At 43.9% G+C, this 17,414-nt stretch overlaps 2 protein-coding genes across 3 annotated transcripts in view; one reads left to right on the top strand and one right to left on the bottom strand.

Annotated features, from left to right (window-relative positions):
* LOC135085790 (FMRFamide receptor-like) overlaps window positions 1–11,652 on the top strand; it is a 122,484-nt gene extending 110,832 nt beyond the window's left edge. For both annotated transcript variants that reach the window (XM_063980604.1, XM_063980596.1), the window contains exons 4-5: window positions 5,554–5,589; window positions 9,890–11,652. In XM_063980604.1, the coding sequence (XP_063836674.1) occupies window positions 9,978–11,264 (1,287 nt within the window). In that variant the 5' untranslated portion in view covers window positions 5,554–5,589; window positions 9,890–9,977 and the 3' untranslated portion in view covers window positions 11,265–11,652. The remainder of the gene's footprint in view (window positions 1–5,553; window positions 5,590–9,889) is intronic.
* On the bottom strand, window positions 4,625–7,467 carry LOC135077850 (glandular kallikrein-like). Its single transcript, XM_063972389.1, has 6 exons — window positions 7,094–7,467; window positions 6,571–6,745; window positions 6,258–6,443; window positions 6,128–6,178; window positions 5,895–6,070; window positions 4,625–4,646 (listed from the first exon to the last, which is right to left on the bottom strand). Exons 1-6 carry the CDS (start codon window positions 7,465–7,467, stop codon window positions 4,625–4,627), a joined length of 984 nt encoding a protein of 327 aa, XP_063828459.1.
* Window positions 11,653–17,414: the final 5,762 nt, after the last annotated feature.

Raw genomic sequence — 17,414 nt, 5'->3', positions numbered from 1 at the left:
CCGTTATTAATCATTTTAACTTGTATAATACCAGCGGCCGCCCGTGAATTCGTACGCGTGGACCCCGTTTTACCCCTTTAGGGATGGAGTATCATAAAAATTAGTTCTTAGCGGATGTCTACACTCTATAAGGAACCTACCTGCCAAATTTCAAGTTTGTATGTGTTATAGTTTTTGAGATTTCGTGATCAATCAGTGAGTGGTATTTGGCTTTTAATATAGATTCAAACTTTCTTAAACTTCATTTAATTTAGCAGGTAAAATAAAATATTTTTCATAATATATGTAAATCTATCGCTTAATTCTTATGCCACAAGTTGAATTCGACAAATTCTATTAAATTTAATTCGATTGTTTTCTGAAAAGCACAAAATTACTATAATAGACACCCACAATTACTTTATTAAATTATTACATAAAGTGTAGCCCACCATAAGAAAAAAAAATTAAAACTTATAAAACTCAAGTCAGTCTTTCTGTTATGCTTACTGGTCTCCGCAGGCTGCGCCGCTGCACTAATGCCTGATATTAGTCCCCATCCCATTAAAATGCTGGGATATCGTTTAGCCTTGAACTGCGACCACCGTTCACAACAACCAGCTTTTACTCACTTGAAATAATGTTAACATTTATTAATTCTGAAACGACTCTATCTTAAGTAAGTTCATAATGTTTATACATAGTACGAATATTAAATACCGTATACTGTACAAAACATTCGCAACGAAACAACCAATGAAATTTGATACCCCCGTATCACAGTCACGATGATGTATGGCCTTCATTATAACAGAAACGAAACACGATTGCAGGCGTTGTTTCAATTTGTTTTCCATTTATTTGGAATCCTGCCTTCCATAATGTTTATAAAGATAGTTTATTGATATCGGGCTGAGGTTGATCGCTTCATGCTACGCAGGTCACGTTTCGGAATTTAAAAATATGTCGTCGCAGCTCGGCCCAACGATTAGTATTCCGGGTTCGGAAACGCGGCGAGCGCAGGTGAGCGCGAGCACTCGGAGCGAGCGCAGCGGAGCCGGCACAGCGAGCGCTAATAGCTACTCTGATGGACTACGGATCAATTGAACTCAACCGGCACTCTGTAATAGCATTTTTGGACTAAAGTACTCCAGTCTCGAGTGGATACCTAGGTATATGGGAGGGGGAAAACGCCGAAAAGGAACGTTTTGTGCAAGCCGGACTAGTGTAAATTAACGTGATAAATAAATACAACCAAATGAGATAGGTACTAGTACTTTTGAGTATTATTAATTAGGTCCAAATTAATTAACAATGTAAGAACGCACGTTTATTAATTATGGAACACGTACGCAAATTCATGAAGCGGGGTAAACCATCATGTAGGTGTAATTACTACAGCTTAAACAGGACCCGCGTGGGGTGTGTGGGCTGGATATATTTCTAACATTCTCATTACTTCACGTACATCGTGGCATTTCAAGGTAGCGACGCACGGAGAAATGGGCACTCGCGGTGCGTCCCGGCCTCCCGGCGTCACTGCCGCGCGGTATACAAACATCAAGCGAATGAACCCCTTGGCGGCGAGGGCAGCGAGAGCGAGTCGCTAATAGTTTGCATGCCGCATCCCATTCTATTAATTATGTTCGCGTTGCAAACTTTATGTACGAGTATACCTTAATTGCATCAGCGCATACAAACAACCATGCATAAAATATACCTACCTTCTACCTACCGTACATCCAGTTAAGCTATTAGTATACATAAGCTTGTGTTAATATTAATTACTTTTTATAAAATAAGGTTAAATATTTAAGAATCAGACTAGAAAATATAATTATGTTGTTTTACTTATTACTACCTAATAGCTAACGAAATAAGAAACTCACTGACAAAGAAATGCATATATCCTATTTAACGATTTTATTTTGAGTAAGGGCACTCGAACGTTACTCACTAGGAATGTGAAAGAGAGTTCGCAGTCGTATAGGATTGCTAATGGATAAATCGTGTAGTTTAAGCGCGACCAAAACGCGTCATTAACGCCGATACATAATACTCATAATGTATGATGTATACGAGTAGGCTTCGAAGGGTGCAATTGAGCTTATTTTATTACTCGTATAACCAAATAACGTGTTGTTCTGTAAAATAAACGACTGTAGGTAATTTTTCCCGTTTTCGCAAAATTTGTCATTAATCTGCTACTACTGATTATAGACTGATAGTTCAAGGCCTATAACCTTTTCACAAAAATATTTAACCGATTTGGAGCATTAGTTCCTGCGATTCGTTCAATCAAACTAACAATTGTTTACTATTTAACCACTGAATAATGTTTCTCAGTTATTAGTGCAAAGTAGACGGATCGAAATTTAGAAAGCAATTCTGTTTCAGTAGTCGCAAGCGCCTCCCGCGCACGCCGCTGCCGCCGACCGCCGCGCCGCGGTGGCGCCGGCGCCGCTCCCCTCTATTTGCTCACAGCACTGAGTACCTTACAATTGTTTACGCAAATCACCAACCCTTAAAACGTTAATTACCTCCGCTTATCTACGACCATCTCCGTTTCGGATTATTTAATAGCCAAGGAGCCTCCAGATAACACTGATAAAGCCAAGTAATTGGATTATCAATTTTTACTCTCTGTAAATTACTTTATCTGCCCTTTAGGATCGTGAGTAAACGTTATCTACATTGAAATTAAGGAGACTCGGACTGTTAGGAATGAGAAGTAAATAAGCGGCTTTGCTACGATTATAAATCAATTGTATTCCGTAGCAATTGTCTGTCGTAGCATAAACGCGTCGTAGCAAGTATGCTACGAAACCTGCTACGAGATCTTCATACATTGCATTGTAATAAATTATTGCATTATAAAAATGTTAATAATGCATCGGTTTTTTTTATCCATATTTATTTATTATAATAATTTTATTATATTTGTATTGTAAAAAATAACAGTGGCAAATATTATGTAATACCTATATTTTTTTAATGCATAACATGACAGGTATTTGACCGCACCCGGTTTTAAGTGAGATGCAGTCTAGGATGGTACATATCTGCCCTGTAAGTGCCTATTCACTCTCGCCTTAAAAAGGCTCGGATTATAGTGTTCAGGAAAGACAGCAGCAGGAAGCGAATTCCAGTCCCTAGCTGTTCGCATTATAAAAGAGTTACCTACCGAAACATTTAGTGCGAGCTGGTGGAATGTCGATAAATAATATAATCGAATGCGCGTATACCTATTTATTTTACACGTACAGATTAAAAAAAAATCTTTTCAACAGATAAGATGTTGTGTAAGATGTTAGTAAAATATACGAGAGTACAAAATATAATATTATTTCCTGGCTATCACTGCGTCGTCACTTCCAACCAGCAGGGATTGTTAGGGTGTTAAGACTTTCATCTTACATTGATTTAGCCGACGTATTTTCCATGGATGATGCGATTTACAGGTCGAATTGGGTCGTAACGATCCGCAAATCGATTCGAGTGAAGAATTACGCATCCTTGTGCCGAACCCGATGCCGGGACATAAATCACTTTCGCCGCCCCGCCGCGACAATTTCGACCTTAGTTCAATAGATTATCGTTTATTTTTGTGCGGTGCGAAGCTCTCTCATCACGGGCCCTCACGAGCGGCATATTTTGCAAACGCTCCGGATATTCTGCCGCGTGTGAGCGTCGCACCGCACTCGGCCTCGGCCTGGTAGCGCCCACCCGCAAATAATAAACTGGGACTCACTCTACCAGCTGAAACTATATCAATATCACCATCTACAGGGATAGCGCATAACCAAGTAGATTCCTGCGGCGCTGGAGCGGAGCGGGAGAGTTGATTTGTGGTATAGTAGCAAGCCGCCGTGTGACAGCAGGCGCGACGTACCACGGCATTTATAAAACTGATCTTTCAGCTCGCAAGAAGAGAGTTATAATGTAATTAACGATATACGTCAATAGAAAAAACGTTGAAAATTTCAGAAACAAAATCTGCTTGCTATTTTTGTAACTCGTAATCAATAAATAAGGTAATACCACAGATAATGTAATACTCATTCCAGTCGCGTGAGGATCAGGCAGGTAATTTTGTTAACATAAATAATGCGAGTCCTTTGCCATAAAGCGACGGAAAACTTGGTTCGATAGTAGCTGAAACCTTCGGCCGCTGAACCTCTTGATCTTGGTTACATTTTATTATTGCTAAGTGTGTACTCGGAAGGGCTCACGTTTGTTAGTTTCTAGAGTCAGCAGGGCCCGTTTCACAACGCGTTTGCAATCTGTTTTGCGTTCTCTCGTATCACAAATAGGGCTTATTTTGCGATTCTACGAAGGAACGCGGAGCAGTAAGCTTTGTTTGCGGTGCTCATAAATTGTTCTACAAATAGAGATTTAGATAAGGGTGGGCAAATTGAGCGCCTCCTGGACCGCGCCATTCGTTACTCGTCCGGTACATTTGCTAATCAATTTACACAATACGTTTTGCATAGGCCGGCCATTACGCGCCTTAATTAACCCTAACTCAGACAATCCCTTCTAATGGAAGGAAGTTCCAATTTAAACCGAATGAAGATTTTAAAAAAGTGTCGTCACAATATACATGCAAATGAAACTCCCACTGCGTCCGCCGACGCGCTCAATCTCACGCGTGGCGCACCCCGGCGCTGTAATCACATAATCATGTACATATACTCATTAAGAATCTGCATGTAAAGTGGCACCCCATCAAAAGCTTCGTCATGACACGTTGACCTCTACCAAACTAATAAGGCAGTTCTTAGCAAAGTATAGAGCAGCGCAATTGTGAAACCGTAGCATAATATAATAACCCGTAGCCAAAACATTATCATAGCACGTAGCAAGCCCAACACTTGTGATTAAGTTTACCTTACGACTAATTTTAGAGTCCAAATTCTAAACTTTTGACAGGCGCTTGTTTTATGTATTCGAAGTTTCTTTGGCCGAGTCCGAGTGAAACCGCCCAGCGCGAGTTTTTAAAGCAAAAAGATGACCATCTTTCCGCAGCCTTAAAATACAAAGTGAAAACATTTTCTATTAGGTAAAGACTGAATAACAGAAGTGTCTTTATATTATAACTTCGGTGAACGGAAAATAAATAGCGCCGTTCATTTACGTTAATTTCCGAAGTGTGTCCGCCGCGAGCCCGAGTCGGAGCTACGATATGAAAAGTTCCGAAGCAACACAATTAATTGTTCGAGCAAAACTGTAACTAGTTTACTTGCCGCGTTCAGCAAGTTTGAAAGTCACCTACTTCGCTACTTCGATATTAATTAATGTGAAAATATTTAAGAGCGTTTGATTTCTTCAAAAGATAAAAGACAATTTGTATGAATGAAAGCGGTTACTTAGTTTAAATCGCCAACTGGTTTAGCTTTGATCAGTACCGATTGAGTTTTATCCATAGGTTTTATCACACCATATTCCAAGCTTTTATTTCCAAAGCTACAAACAATACCGCAAAAAACTTCGATCCGAGTAACTCTTTTTTCGGGTATGAATACAAATAAAATTTTGTGAAGTTGGTAATGACCAGAGCGTTACTTGTTTCAGGGACAAATGCGGCTCCGGCGGCAACTTCTTTTAACGGTAAGTCAGTTTATTGAGTTGGGTTCTTTTTATTTCGCCTCTTCCCAGATTTATTTATATACTCTTAGGCATAGTGTGCTTAAGATTTTTTCTCTTATAATTTATTCAAAATTTTCTACCAAGTTGTAGGAGTATTATTATAATTTTCTTTTGGTAGGCAGCAAAATTTTCAAACAAACATGCTGATTATCAAATTAATATCCTTCGAACTCAAAACAAACAAACTCGGAACAGTAATAAAACAAAAATAATTTTCAAATAAATCTATTGACAAAATCGTTTAAAACAAAAGTGGGAGCATTCACCTTGCCGGCATGATCGTCAGTATCAGCGGCAAGAGGGCGGCGGGCGCGAGCGCGCGCGGCGGCGCGGCGCCGATCATGCGCATGCGCAGCGCCGCGTCCGTGTCGTGGATGGTGGCGTTGATGAGGTCGGCGTAGTTGTACAGCGCCGTGAACACGCTCGTGGCGCCCGCCGCCGGCTGCAGCGCGCCGCCCCCGCCGCCCCCGCCGCCGCCGCCGCCGCCCGCCTCGCCCGCCGCGACGCCCGCGCGCGCGCACTCCAGCGGGCCCATCGACGTCACGCCCACCTGCGCCAAACATAGACGATGCAGAACGCCGTGGAGTCGGTCACGCCGGCAACAGTGAGCAGGGCGAGCGCCGCGTCACCTGCACGCCGCGGTACAGCACGGGGCCGCCGGAGTCGCCGGAGCACACGCCGCGCGCGTCGCGCCCGCCCGCCACGCCGCACACGCAGTGGAACCACGCGCCGCGCTCGCAGAACACCAGCTGCAGCTTCACGCTGAACAGCTCCTCGCCCAGAATCGAGCGCTCCGTTCGTCCAAAACCTAGAACCTGACAATAAATAAGAAATAACAAGTTACTAATAAGTTACTTCATAATAATAAATCACTTTGGATGCATGCAAAATCATCATTCATTATTTTGTCACGAGAATCATCAAGAATGGGCTCGTGCTGACCTCCACCTCCTCGTTCTTGAGGTCGACGGGGTTGTAGAGGCGCATGGCGCGCAGCGGGTCGGTGGCGGCGCGCGCGGCCAGCGCCATGGCGGCGCGCGTGCGCACCAGCCCCACGTCGTGGTGCAGCAGCGTCACGTCGGGCCCGCGGCCCTCGTCCTCCTGCACCACCTTGTAGCTGCGGCAACACACGCTCTCAGCGCCCGCCGAACGAAATTCGATAAACCTCTGCTGGGCTGGGACTACATTAATAACTATCTAACTGAGATGGCGCAGCGACCCAAAGTGAACATTGGCCTCCGAAATTAACAACTTACTAGAATTAAAAGCAAAACGTTGATAGATAATTAAAATGATACTTTTGTTATAAAATTAACAACAGTACATAAATCTGTACTGTTGGCCGAGATAAAGAAAGAGGCACTGTACGGACGGGAGGCAGTGCAGAGAAAATACGTATACAAACATGGCTATCAGCACTGAGCATGGACTATGAATGTATCGCAGTATTGTGACGTCAACCTACCCAGGATGCCTGTAAAGATAATGGACAGCCGCGACGTCCCCGTCGGGCGAGGAGGGCCGGCGCGCGTTGAACTTGACGTAGGCGACGCGCGGCGACACGCAGTGCGCGGCCGTGAGCGCCCAGCGCGGCGCCAGCACGGCGGCCGAGCAGCGCGCCGTCCAGTAGCGGTCCAGCAGCGCGCACGCCGCCGGGAAGGCCGCCAGCTCGGCCGCCGCGCCGCCGAACACGCGCCGCGTCGCCAGCTCGCTCTCGGCGCTCCACAGCCCCTGGTTGCCCATGCTGCGGTAGAACCCGTAGCGGCTGCCGTTGGCCTGGCGCAGCGCCGCCGCGCAGCCCGCCCATGCGAGCAGCACCACCGCTGCGGCTCCTAGCATTGCTCCTGCACGCACGCACTACTTACTAAACAAACACTGAAACTTCATTTTTAATCGCTTCTTGGTTGACGTAGGAGTCACTATTGACGTTTGCATGACGGGAGACAGATTTTTAATAGATATTTGATCAGTTTTCATCATGGAGATTTTATTCATTCATTTTTTTAATGGAGCCCTATGCTTACTGCTATAAAATGGCAAAAGTAAACTAGCCAAGTATTGCACCTCCGACCGTTACATAATAATGCCAGCTAGTGTGGACGAAGGACCATGGATACTCCACCACGTTTGCCTAAAAAGAATTGCTGGAAACTTACCTGTGGTTCACAAATTATGTTGAACTGAATTGTGGATGTAACTGATGTAACTAACCAAACCGTTCAATCAAGTTAAATGTATTTAAAATAATCTGGGGGCACGGCAGTGCCCCCGCCAAGTCGAGCGCGAAGCAAACACTGCCGTACCATCCTTTACTGGAACCATTTCGCCGCATTTTCAGGCCCCTATTTGTGAACCTCTGCATAAGACCAGAACGCAGAAATTTTCGTCATCTAGTAAGCTATAATCACATACTTAAAATCCAAAATTTCAAGTCTGTAGGTCATTTAGTTCCGAAGTTAAGCGAAAGCAAAGTTTCGCATTTACGACACTCACTCACTCACTGATGATCATCAAAATAGAACTAGTACTTCCCATAAACTCAGAGAGCTGAAATTTGGTACAGAGTTAGGGTTTAATGGCCACATAAAGGGAAAACTATAAAAACTAGGAAAATCGAAGATCTGGAGTAACACCACATTCATAATCAATACTACTCCGGCACCGTGGTGTTCGCCTGTATCGCTCACCGCTAGATGGCGCTAGCACTAGCAAGCGATGTCCAGATTTTTTCCTTTCTAGAGAAAGTCGTCGATTAAGTTGAATGTTGTGTAATTTGCATTTCGTTGATTTCGTTTATTATATTGTAAGGTTCGCTAAGGTTATGTTATTAAAACAATTCTGATTCGTCGTCCATTTTAAAGGTCGTTGAGTTTATTTGTGTTTAATATCGTAAAAAAATGTCGATAAAACGACGATGTTAAATAATTTTGCCACGTTCTACAAAAAGAAGTGAAATCCCACCAAAAACATTCAGTAAAAAACTAGCCAAGTCTCGATGGAGCTGCTTGTTTATCTCTAAAAAGTAATGAAATCTAGACAAAGTCGTGCCAAGTCTATGATTCCTTACTGCGATTTCTTTATTATTATAGTTAATGTTGTGTGACTTGGCCGTTGAACAATCTTTATTAAGATAATCATACATAAGTATTATAAATACGCAGCTTTACTGAACCTACAATTGACTGGTTATTGTTGAATCAACGTTTTCCAAGTGGCGATTTTCCATCGTCAATGGGTAGCGGTTCTGGCGACAGATTGGTGCAATGGTGTCATGGAGCACCTGGTTTTGTCACCCTTCAACGGCCAAGTCACACAACATTAACTATAATAATAAAGAAATCGCAGTAAGGAACCATAGACTTGGCAAGACTTTGTCTAGATTTCATTACTTTTTAGAGATAAACAAGCAGCTCCATCGAGACTTGGCTAGTTTTTTACTGAATGTTTTTGGTGGGATCCTTGTTACATTATTAGCCAAGAAAAAATTGGCCAAGTGCGTGTCGTGCCACCGATAGGGTTCCGTAGTTGTCCGTCGTTACCACAATATACACGTATTTCAGAAGGAAGCAATTACTTCATCTAAAGTCACTTTTCATATTTTCTTCTAAGGATTTTTTACTGCTTAAGAAATTCTATAATACATGAGTCAAATGACTATTACTCTTAAACTAAGTGATGTATCTTAATCGTTATACTTTTTCTTAAAAGTTCATGAAAAGCAGTATTATTACGAATTTTCCCAGATTTTTCAAGCCAACAATTTAGTTTTTAGTGGGGGGGGGGACGCCCTACTCGAACAAAAATTGGCACTTTAATCTTTAATAATTTGCCAACAGATCCCTAAATGGAAAAATAGTCTTAGAAATCCTTAAGCCATTTTAAAAGACCTATGCAACGATACCCCACACGAAGGGGTAGAAGATGAAAAAAAAATTCATCCCCACTTTACATGTAGGGGAGCTATCCTAAAAATAATGTTTTTTCAAAATTTTATTTTACCGTTTTGTCGGCATGATGATAATATACATACCTCCATAAAATTACAGCTCTCTAGTACCAATAGTTTCCAAGCAAAACCTCGAACAGACAGACAGACATATCGAAACTATAAGGGTTCCTTGTCAGGACTACGGAGCCCTAAAAAAACTAATTTTATATGAATAATTTCGAACTAAGTATATTTTAACAATAATAAGGAAATTATAGGTCACAGCAGCTAAAATGGTACAGACATTTACAAGAATAATGTTGTTCCCCGCAGATGGCGAGGCGGAGCCGGCGCGGCCGCGCGTGTTGACGCGGCGCTGCGAGATGCGCGCGGGCGCGGGCGGCGCGCGCGCGGGCGCAGCATGAACGCGTCCGAGGGCTGCGACTCCGACTGGGGCGTGGAGGAGTCCGACAAGCTGTTCCGCTTCGTGGTCAACGGCGTGCTGCTCAACTGCATCGGCGCCGGCGGGCTGCTGGGCAACGCGCTGTCCGTGCTGGTGCTGTCGCGGCCGCAGATGCGCTCCTCCGTCAACTGCCTGCTCGTGGGGCTGGCGGCCTGCGACACCGTGCTCATCCTCACGTCCGTGCTGCTGTTCGGGCTCACGGCCGTGTACCCCTACACGGGCCGCCTGCGCTTCTACTACTACCACATCTGCCCCAAGATCACGCCCTACGCGTACCCCATCGCCAACGCGGCGCAGACCATGTCCGTGTACCTCACGCTCATCGTGACCATCGAGCGCTGGGTGGCCGTGTGCCACCCCTTCCGCGCGAAGGCGCTGTGCACGTCCTCGCGCGCGCGCCTCTACGTGTTCGGCACGGCCACCTTCGCGATCGCCTACAACTTCCCCAAGCTGTTCGAGGCCGAGGTGTACGAGAGCTCCGACGCCGGCGAGCTGGTGTACTGCGTGAAGCCCGACGAGGAGTTCCGCACCGAGGCGTACGTGGCCGTGTACATCCACTGGATGTACCTGATCGTGATGTACATCGTGCCGTTCTCGGCGCTGGCGGCGCTCAACGCGTGCATCGTGCGGCAGGTGCGGCGCGCGCAGGCCGAGCGCGCGCGCCTGTCGCGCGTGCAGCGCCGCGAGATCGGGCTCGCCACCATGCTGCTGGTCGTCGTGCTCGTGTTCTTCCTGTGCAACATCCTGCCGCTCGTCACCAACTCGTTCGAGCTCTTCTTCGAGAACCAGCTCGAGAAGCTCGACCCGCTGGTGAAGACGAGCAACCTGCTGGTGACCATAAACAGCAGCGTCAACTTCGTCATCTACGTGATCTTCGGCGAGAAGTTCAAGCGGGTGTTCCTGAAGATGTTCTGCAGCGGCGGCATCTGGCGGCGCGGCACGCGCGACTCGCCGGAGCACACGCGCGACGACTCGTTCGCGTCGTGCGGCGAGCGCGTGTCGCTGCGGCTGGCGCGCAACGGCACGCTGCGGCGCTCGGAGGCGCGCTCGAGCCGCAGCGCGACGGGCGCGGGGGGCGCGACGGGCGCGACGGGCGCGACGGGGCGCGCGCGCCGCTCGCCCTGCCCCGCGCCCACCGTGTACTACCCCGCGCCGCTCACCGAGCTCACCAGCGCCTCGCTGCAGCCCGACACGCCGCCGCCCGCCGCCGCGCGCTGGAACGGACACTCGCGCGTGCACTTCTGAACCGGCTCGAGCGTCGGCTGTCCGGACGAGACGTCACATACTATTGAGTGACATCTGTGCTGCACGTGAACTGTAAACGCAAAAAGTACCGCGAAAGTGCGAGGACAACTGTACAAGTGATAAATGACTAAAAACGACGCCACTTTGGCGATTCTGTACTCTTGTTTCTCAATAATGTGACATTCTATGCAGGGATTTGAGAGCAAGCCACGAGGTTTGACCACTCTTAAAATAATGTTACCTTTATCAAATAATTGTTACTGATAGATAATGTATTGTTTTGTAAATAGTTACTTATATCTCGTTACTGATACCTCATGTGAGCGCGAGCAGAAGCCGCCGAGCGGCCTCGATGTTTCTCAACAAATAAACGTTTTATTTGACTCTATTTATTTATATTTATACTTTGCGAACTCGCAAATCTCCCCGATTTGTATTGAAAAATTAATCTTCTGACTGAAATATCATAATTAGGTAACTGAATTAAGTATGTGTACGTAAGTATAAATGAAGTAAGTATAAATTACGTAACATTTTTACCATTCTATCCGTAACCTAGCTGAGTATCAATAAATATACTCGAAAATCAAAGTAAACTAATTGGTGTTATTAAAAAAAACTTCAACAGACGTTAAACACGTCTTTGAAATGATATTTCCATGCTAAATGCCAATTTAAATGAGATATTCAATGTAAGACCACCTACTTCCGACGCAGAGGTCCCGGGTTCGATTCCCAGTGGGGCAGATTTTTCTCTTCAGATTGGTTGGTGGTAGGGCTTGTTCTAAGTCCGCCTGGCTAGCTACGACCATCTTACCTAAGTCTGTCGCCATAACAACAATGTTAACAGCATTGTTGTGTTCCGGCAGTTAAGAGGTAAGATAGCCAGTTCCTCCGTGGTTAAGGATTCCGAGTGAAACTCGCTTCCACCTTCGGCCTGATCATCACTTACCATCAGGTGAGATACAGGCCAAGAGCTTCTTCGTTGTGGATAAAAACAAAATCATCCTTATATTAACGATCAATGCAATTGTAGGAGATTGGGATAGGAACGGGATGGGATACCTTCGATTGAGCAGACTCCACAGGACGGTCCAAGCTTGGTTCTTCTTTCACTTTCACAAACACTTGAATTTTTATTGAGTTGAGTTTAGCGCGCGATTTGGGTTTATTTGAATTGGTTTATTTTGGATACTTATTTAGTAATTAACGCCCAGATAGGTAGGCGAAGCGGCGCGTTGCGATGCGAGAGCGAGACTGAAGGTGGGAGGGAGAGGATAGGAAAAAGGACTGTCAGAATGAGTGATAGAATAGTGTGACATGAGTTTGAAATGTATGAGGTTTTAATGCTGGCGCGTACAACTCCCCCGGCCTAGAGGTCTTCCTCTAGATTGAGTAGCGTTTGTAAAAAAAAATAAAGTTAAAAACGCAAAAAAGCATGCGTTAGAGAGAACTAAACGAGTTAAATTTGAGTTAAATGAGCGTTAAAGTTGAGTTAAATTAAAGTTAAAGTTGAGTTAAATTGAAGTTAAAGAAAAATTAAAGTTAAGAGCATTATTTGAGTTACTGTAAAGGAAGAGGACAAACTCTAACTACAGGCCGAACATAAGTACCGGTTGCAGTGCGAATCTTTAAGGTGCGAATGATTTTGTCCTTTCCGGGGTATACTTCCACAACCACACCCAATGGCCAACAAAGAGGATGCGCATTGTCATCCTTTATAACAACAACAGAGCCCACATCTATCGGTTTGGTCACCGTATTCCACTTTTCACGGCGTTGTAGAGAAGTTAAATACTCCTGACTCCAGCGACGCCAAAAGCTTTGCACTAATTTATTGACTAACTGATAACGCGTTAACCGATTGTCAGAAATATCAGAGACATCCTCTACTGGTAAGAATTTCAGTGGAGTTATATTGAGAAAGTGATTGGGAGTGAGAGCGGATACATCAGATGGGTCAGAGCTAAGAACACACAATGGTCTACTATTCAATAAGCCTTCTATTTGTACAAGTACAGTGTTGAACTCTTCGTATGTTAACACTTGAAGACCAATAACTTTATAAAGATGCGTTTTTACATAACGAACATTTATCTCTGTGATGCCGTTAAAGTGCGGGCCATATGGTGGACTATGAAGAAACTTAATGCGTTGTTCAGCCAAATGTGAACTTAAATAATTTTTGTGAGAGTCAGATTCTAAAAGAGCGTAAATTTCGTCAAGCTTGCGTTTAGCGCCAATAAAGTTAGTACCTCCGTCGCTATATATCATGGAAACGGGGCCTCTTCTACAAATGAATCGACGAAAAGCGGCGAGAAATAGATCAGAGCTTAAGTCTGAAACTAACTCTATGTGTAGAGCCTTAGTTGTAAGACAGCAAAATAAACAAATATAAGCCTTCTGGCTTTTAACACCTCTGCGGCGAATGTGAGTAATAAAGAAGGGACCTGCATAATCGACTGATGTATAAACAAAAGCTTTAGCTTCTGAAACGCGGAATGATGGCAAGTCGCCCATAAGAGGGTTTGTAGATTTAGGGTTTAAACGAAAACAGATATTGCATTGATGCACTCTTTGACGTACTAAGTTACGTGCGGAAAGTATCCAAAATTTCTGTCTAAGCAGACTGAGTAGAAGTGAAGGACCAGTATGTAAATTACATACATGAAAGTAATCAACTAAAAGTTGAGTGAAGCGATGTTTAGGCGATAGAATGATTGGATGCTTTTGTCCATAGTTGAGTTGAGAGTGAGTGAGTCGACCTCCGACACGAAGTATATTATCAGAGTCAATGAAAGGGTTAAGTTTGAGAAGCGATTTGTTAAAGGGTTTATTATTTTTAATTGCGTGCATATCTTGAGTAAAAAATAGTGCCTGTATATGGCGTACTAAATAGAGTTCAGCGAGTTCTAAATCAGAGGATGTAACCACTCCGTTTGAACGTAGTATTTTAGCGAAGCGTAACACGTACACAGTAGCGCGTAATAATTTTGGGTACGTGGAAATGCGATCAATTAATCGATCGAAAGGGTGAGAGTTCGATTGAGAGCTTGTCTCTGAAACAAGAGCGATAGTTTTCTCTTCCAGTCGAACACTGTTAGATGAAACTTGAAATGGCTCGATAGGCCATTGCGAGATTGGCTGAGCTGTCCATTGAGGAGAGTGAAACCAATTTAATTGATTTAATAATGCTTTAGGAGTTACAGGTCGCGATATTACATCTGCAGGATTTTCATTTCCATTAACATGATGCCAAATTTTTGCGTTGAGTTTCGAATTAATTTCAGTAATTCTATTCGCAACAAATGTGTGAAATTTGTACGCGGGAGAATGTATCCACGTGAGAGTGACAGTCGAGTCTGAAAATGCGTAAATTGAGTTAACAGGATAACGATTCTCTATACTATCGCGAACCGATAATAAAAGATTTGTTAAGAGCAGCGCTGCGCACAGTTCAAGCCGCGCAAGAGATATTTTCTTTAAAGGCGCGACGCGCGATTTGGATGCGATAAGAAAGACTTCACCGGGTGAATCTGCATCAGAGCTCACGCGCACATAAACTACAGCTCCGTAGCATACTTCGCTGGCGTCCGCGAAGCCCATGATAGCGACGTGACAACCCGCGGTGATTCCTATGTGACGAGGTATTTTTAATTGCGATAAATAGTTAATCTCACTATCAAACCGATTCCATTTATTTTTTATTGAGTCTGGAACTGGCTGATCCCATTCAAGTTCGCGCTGCCAGCATTCTTGAATTAAAAGTTTGAGAAACGCTGTCACAGGGCCTAGCAAACCCAAAGGGTCGAATAATCTAGCGGTTGCGGAGAGAATCGTGCGTTTTGTGCATTGGTCAGAGTTAGTAGAGTTAATTTTGTAAAGAAACACGTCATCATTAGGTTGCCACTGCATGCCTATGATTTTTGTCGTAATTTCTGAGTCAGTGTCAAAATCGACGAGCTGTGGATTTTTATGCGAATCGGGAATCTTATTTAAAAGCTCAGGGTTGTTCGAGATCCACTTAACCATTTTAAACCCCCCGGCCATGAACATCTTAACCATTTGGTGGTAAGATTGTTCAGCTTTTTCTAACCCGTCCATCGATGAGACATAATCGTCCATATACATACAGGATTGAGCTTCAGACGCGGCGATAGGATAATTCGCGCGCTCGTCCTCAGCGAGTTGGCGAACGACACGCATAGCGAGGTAAGGCGAGCTAGAAACGCCAAAAGAAACCCTATTGTATTGATAAGTATCAATCGGTGATTCAGGATCAAATCGAAATAATATGCGTTGAAACGGGTGGTGATTTTGATCAAGCTTTACACAGAAATACATCTTTTCAATATCAGCAGATAAAGCGACTGAGAAAATGCGTAAGTTAATTAAAAGATCAAAAATATTACTTTGTAAGTTTGGGCCAGTGTAAAGAACATCATTTAACGACTTTCCAGAGGTTGTTTTACAACTTGCATCTAAAACGACTCGAGTTTTTGAAGTGAGTTTATCTGGTCGGTATACTGCATGATGAGGTATATAATAATTTGGAGTATTTTCCTCTGAATTCGATGCGTTTTCGATTTTTGACAGAAAACCGCGATCGATACAGTCTTGAATATTTTCATTATAGTTAGTGCGTAAGCCCGGAGTTGAGTCTAACCTTTTCTCTAAGTTATAAAAGCGACGCCTAGCAGTAAAGTAAGAATCGCCGAGTTCTGATGGGTCAAGTTTAAATGGCAAAGAAACGGTATACGTCCCAGAGTCGTCGCGAGAATGAGTTGTTTGGAAAATGTTTTCACATATTTCGTCGTCAGAGCTGATGTGTCTCTTAGTAGGTACACTTTCAAGCTCCCAAAAGCGTTGCGTGAGTGATTCTAATGAGTGCGAGTCTACATTGCAAAAGAATGCTTTATTATCATTGCGTGAATGAGCTGAGTAGCACTGAGCGCGTCCCATAGCGAGATATCCGAGCGTGGTTTCGATAGCGATGACAGAGGATTGCGGTGAAGTTATTTTATTACTACCTAAAAGAAGCGGGAATATCTCATTGCCTAACAAACAATCGATTTCAGCAGGGATATCGAAGCTGTCATCAGCCATAGGAAGACCTTGTAAATGTGATAACTGGGTTATGTCAACCCTTACATTAGGTAAATAATCGGTTATTGTATCAATGACGCGTGCGTTAATAGTGTATTTACACCTGGGATCAAAGCGTGAGGCAATTGTGAAAGATACATATCCCAGCGACACACTTTCAGACTGACCTATGCCCTTAATAGTGGTAGGTAGCGGATTGACTTTTAAGTTCAGTCGCGCACAACATTTATTTGTGATAAAGTTGCTCATCGAACCTGTGTCTAGAAACACGCGTAATTTTTGACACGTCTTATTATTGTCATAAGTATACACTGACGCGGTGGGTAATAAGACCGTGGTACTAGATTCATCAGCGATCGACGGCGTGACTGCAGAGAGAGATACATTGTTGGTTGGCATCGATTGCAACGGCGGCGTGACCGGACCGGGCGCGGACATGGACGCGTCGGTCGGCGAAAGCGTCGCGCTGCAAGTCAGCTGTTGTGACGTCATAGGTCTATTCACGTTAAAGTTGTCTATATGAATAAGAGTGTGATGTTTACGTTGGCAAACTGAGCAACGATTTTGAGATTTGCAATATTTAACATTATGAAAGCCCAAACAATTGAGGCAAAAGTTACATTTTTTCACTAAAGAGTAGCGAGTTGGCGCATTTTTCGAGCGAAAATAACTGCATTTGAACAGGGCATGTTCAGGTTCCGTCTTACAAAGTTGACAATTCTTGCGTACAGCGGATGGAGTGTATGAGCCTTGCGAATTCGGTTGAGATTGGAAGTAATGTTGATTGAGTTTTACTCCAGAAGCTGTATTAGAAACAAACGACTGTGTCGGTTTCGAGTTTTTAGACTGCGATGCGAAATTCGTTTTATTATTAACGTACGGCTTATTCTGCGTAAAACATAAGCGTAAAGCATGGATTTTATTCTGTTCTTTTATAAAAGTCTTGAGATCATTAAACGTAGGCATTTTTACGTGCTTAATGGATTGTTCAAATAAATTTAGAGTGTCTTTGTCTAATTTACTGAGAGCAATATGAGTCAAAAT

This window comes from Ostrinia nubilalis, chromosome 2 (genome assembly GCF_963855985.1).
Source record: "Ostrinia nubilalis chromosome 2, ilOstNubi1.1, whole genome shotgun sequence".
NCBI classification, from domain to species: Eukaryota; Metazoa; Arthropoda; class Insecta; order Lepidoptera; family Crambidae; genus Ostrinia; species Ostrinia nubilalis.
The sequence above is the reverse complement of the archived record's forward strand: the minus strand, read 5'-3'. Positions and strand labels throughout refer to the sequence as shown.

Coding starts and splice junctions, on each gene's coding strand:
- LOC135077850 (XM_063972389.1), bottom strand. CDS start 7,467: ATGCTAGGAGCCGCAGCGGTGGTGCTGCTCGCATGGGCGGGCTGCGCG. Junction 6,746..7,093: donor TATCTTTACAGGCATCCTGG/GTAGGTTGACGT, acceptor GTGTTGCCGCAG/CTACAAGGTGGTGCAGGAGG. Junction 4,647..5,894: donor CTGACGATCATGCCGGCAAG/GTGAATGCTCCC, acceptor ATGTGATTACAG/CGCCGGGGTGCGCCACGCGT.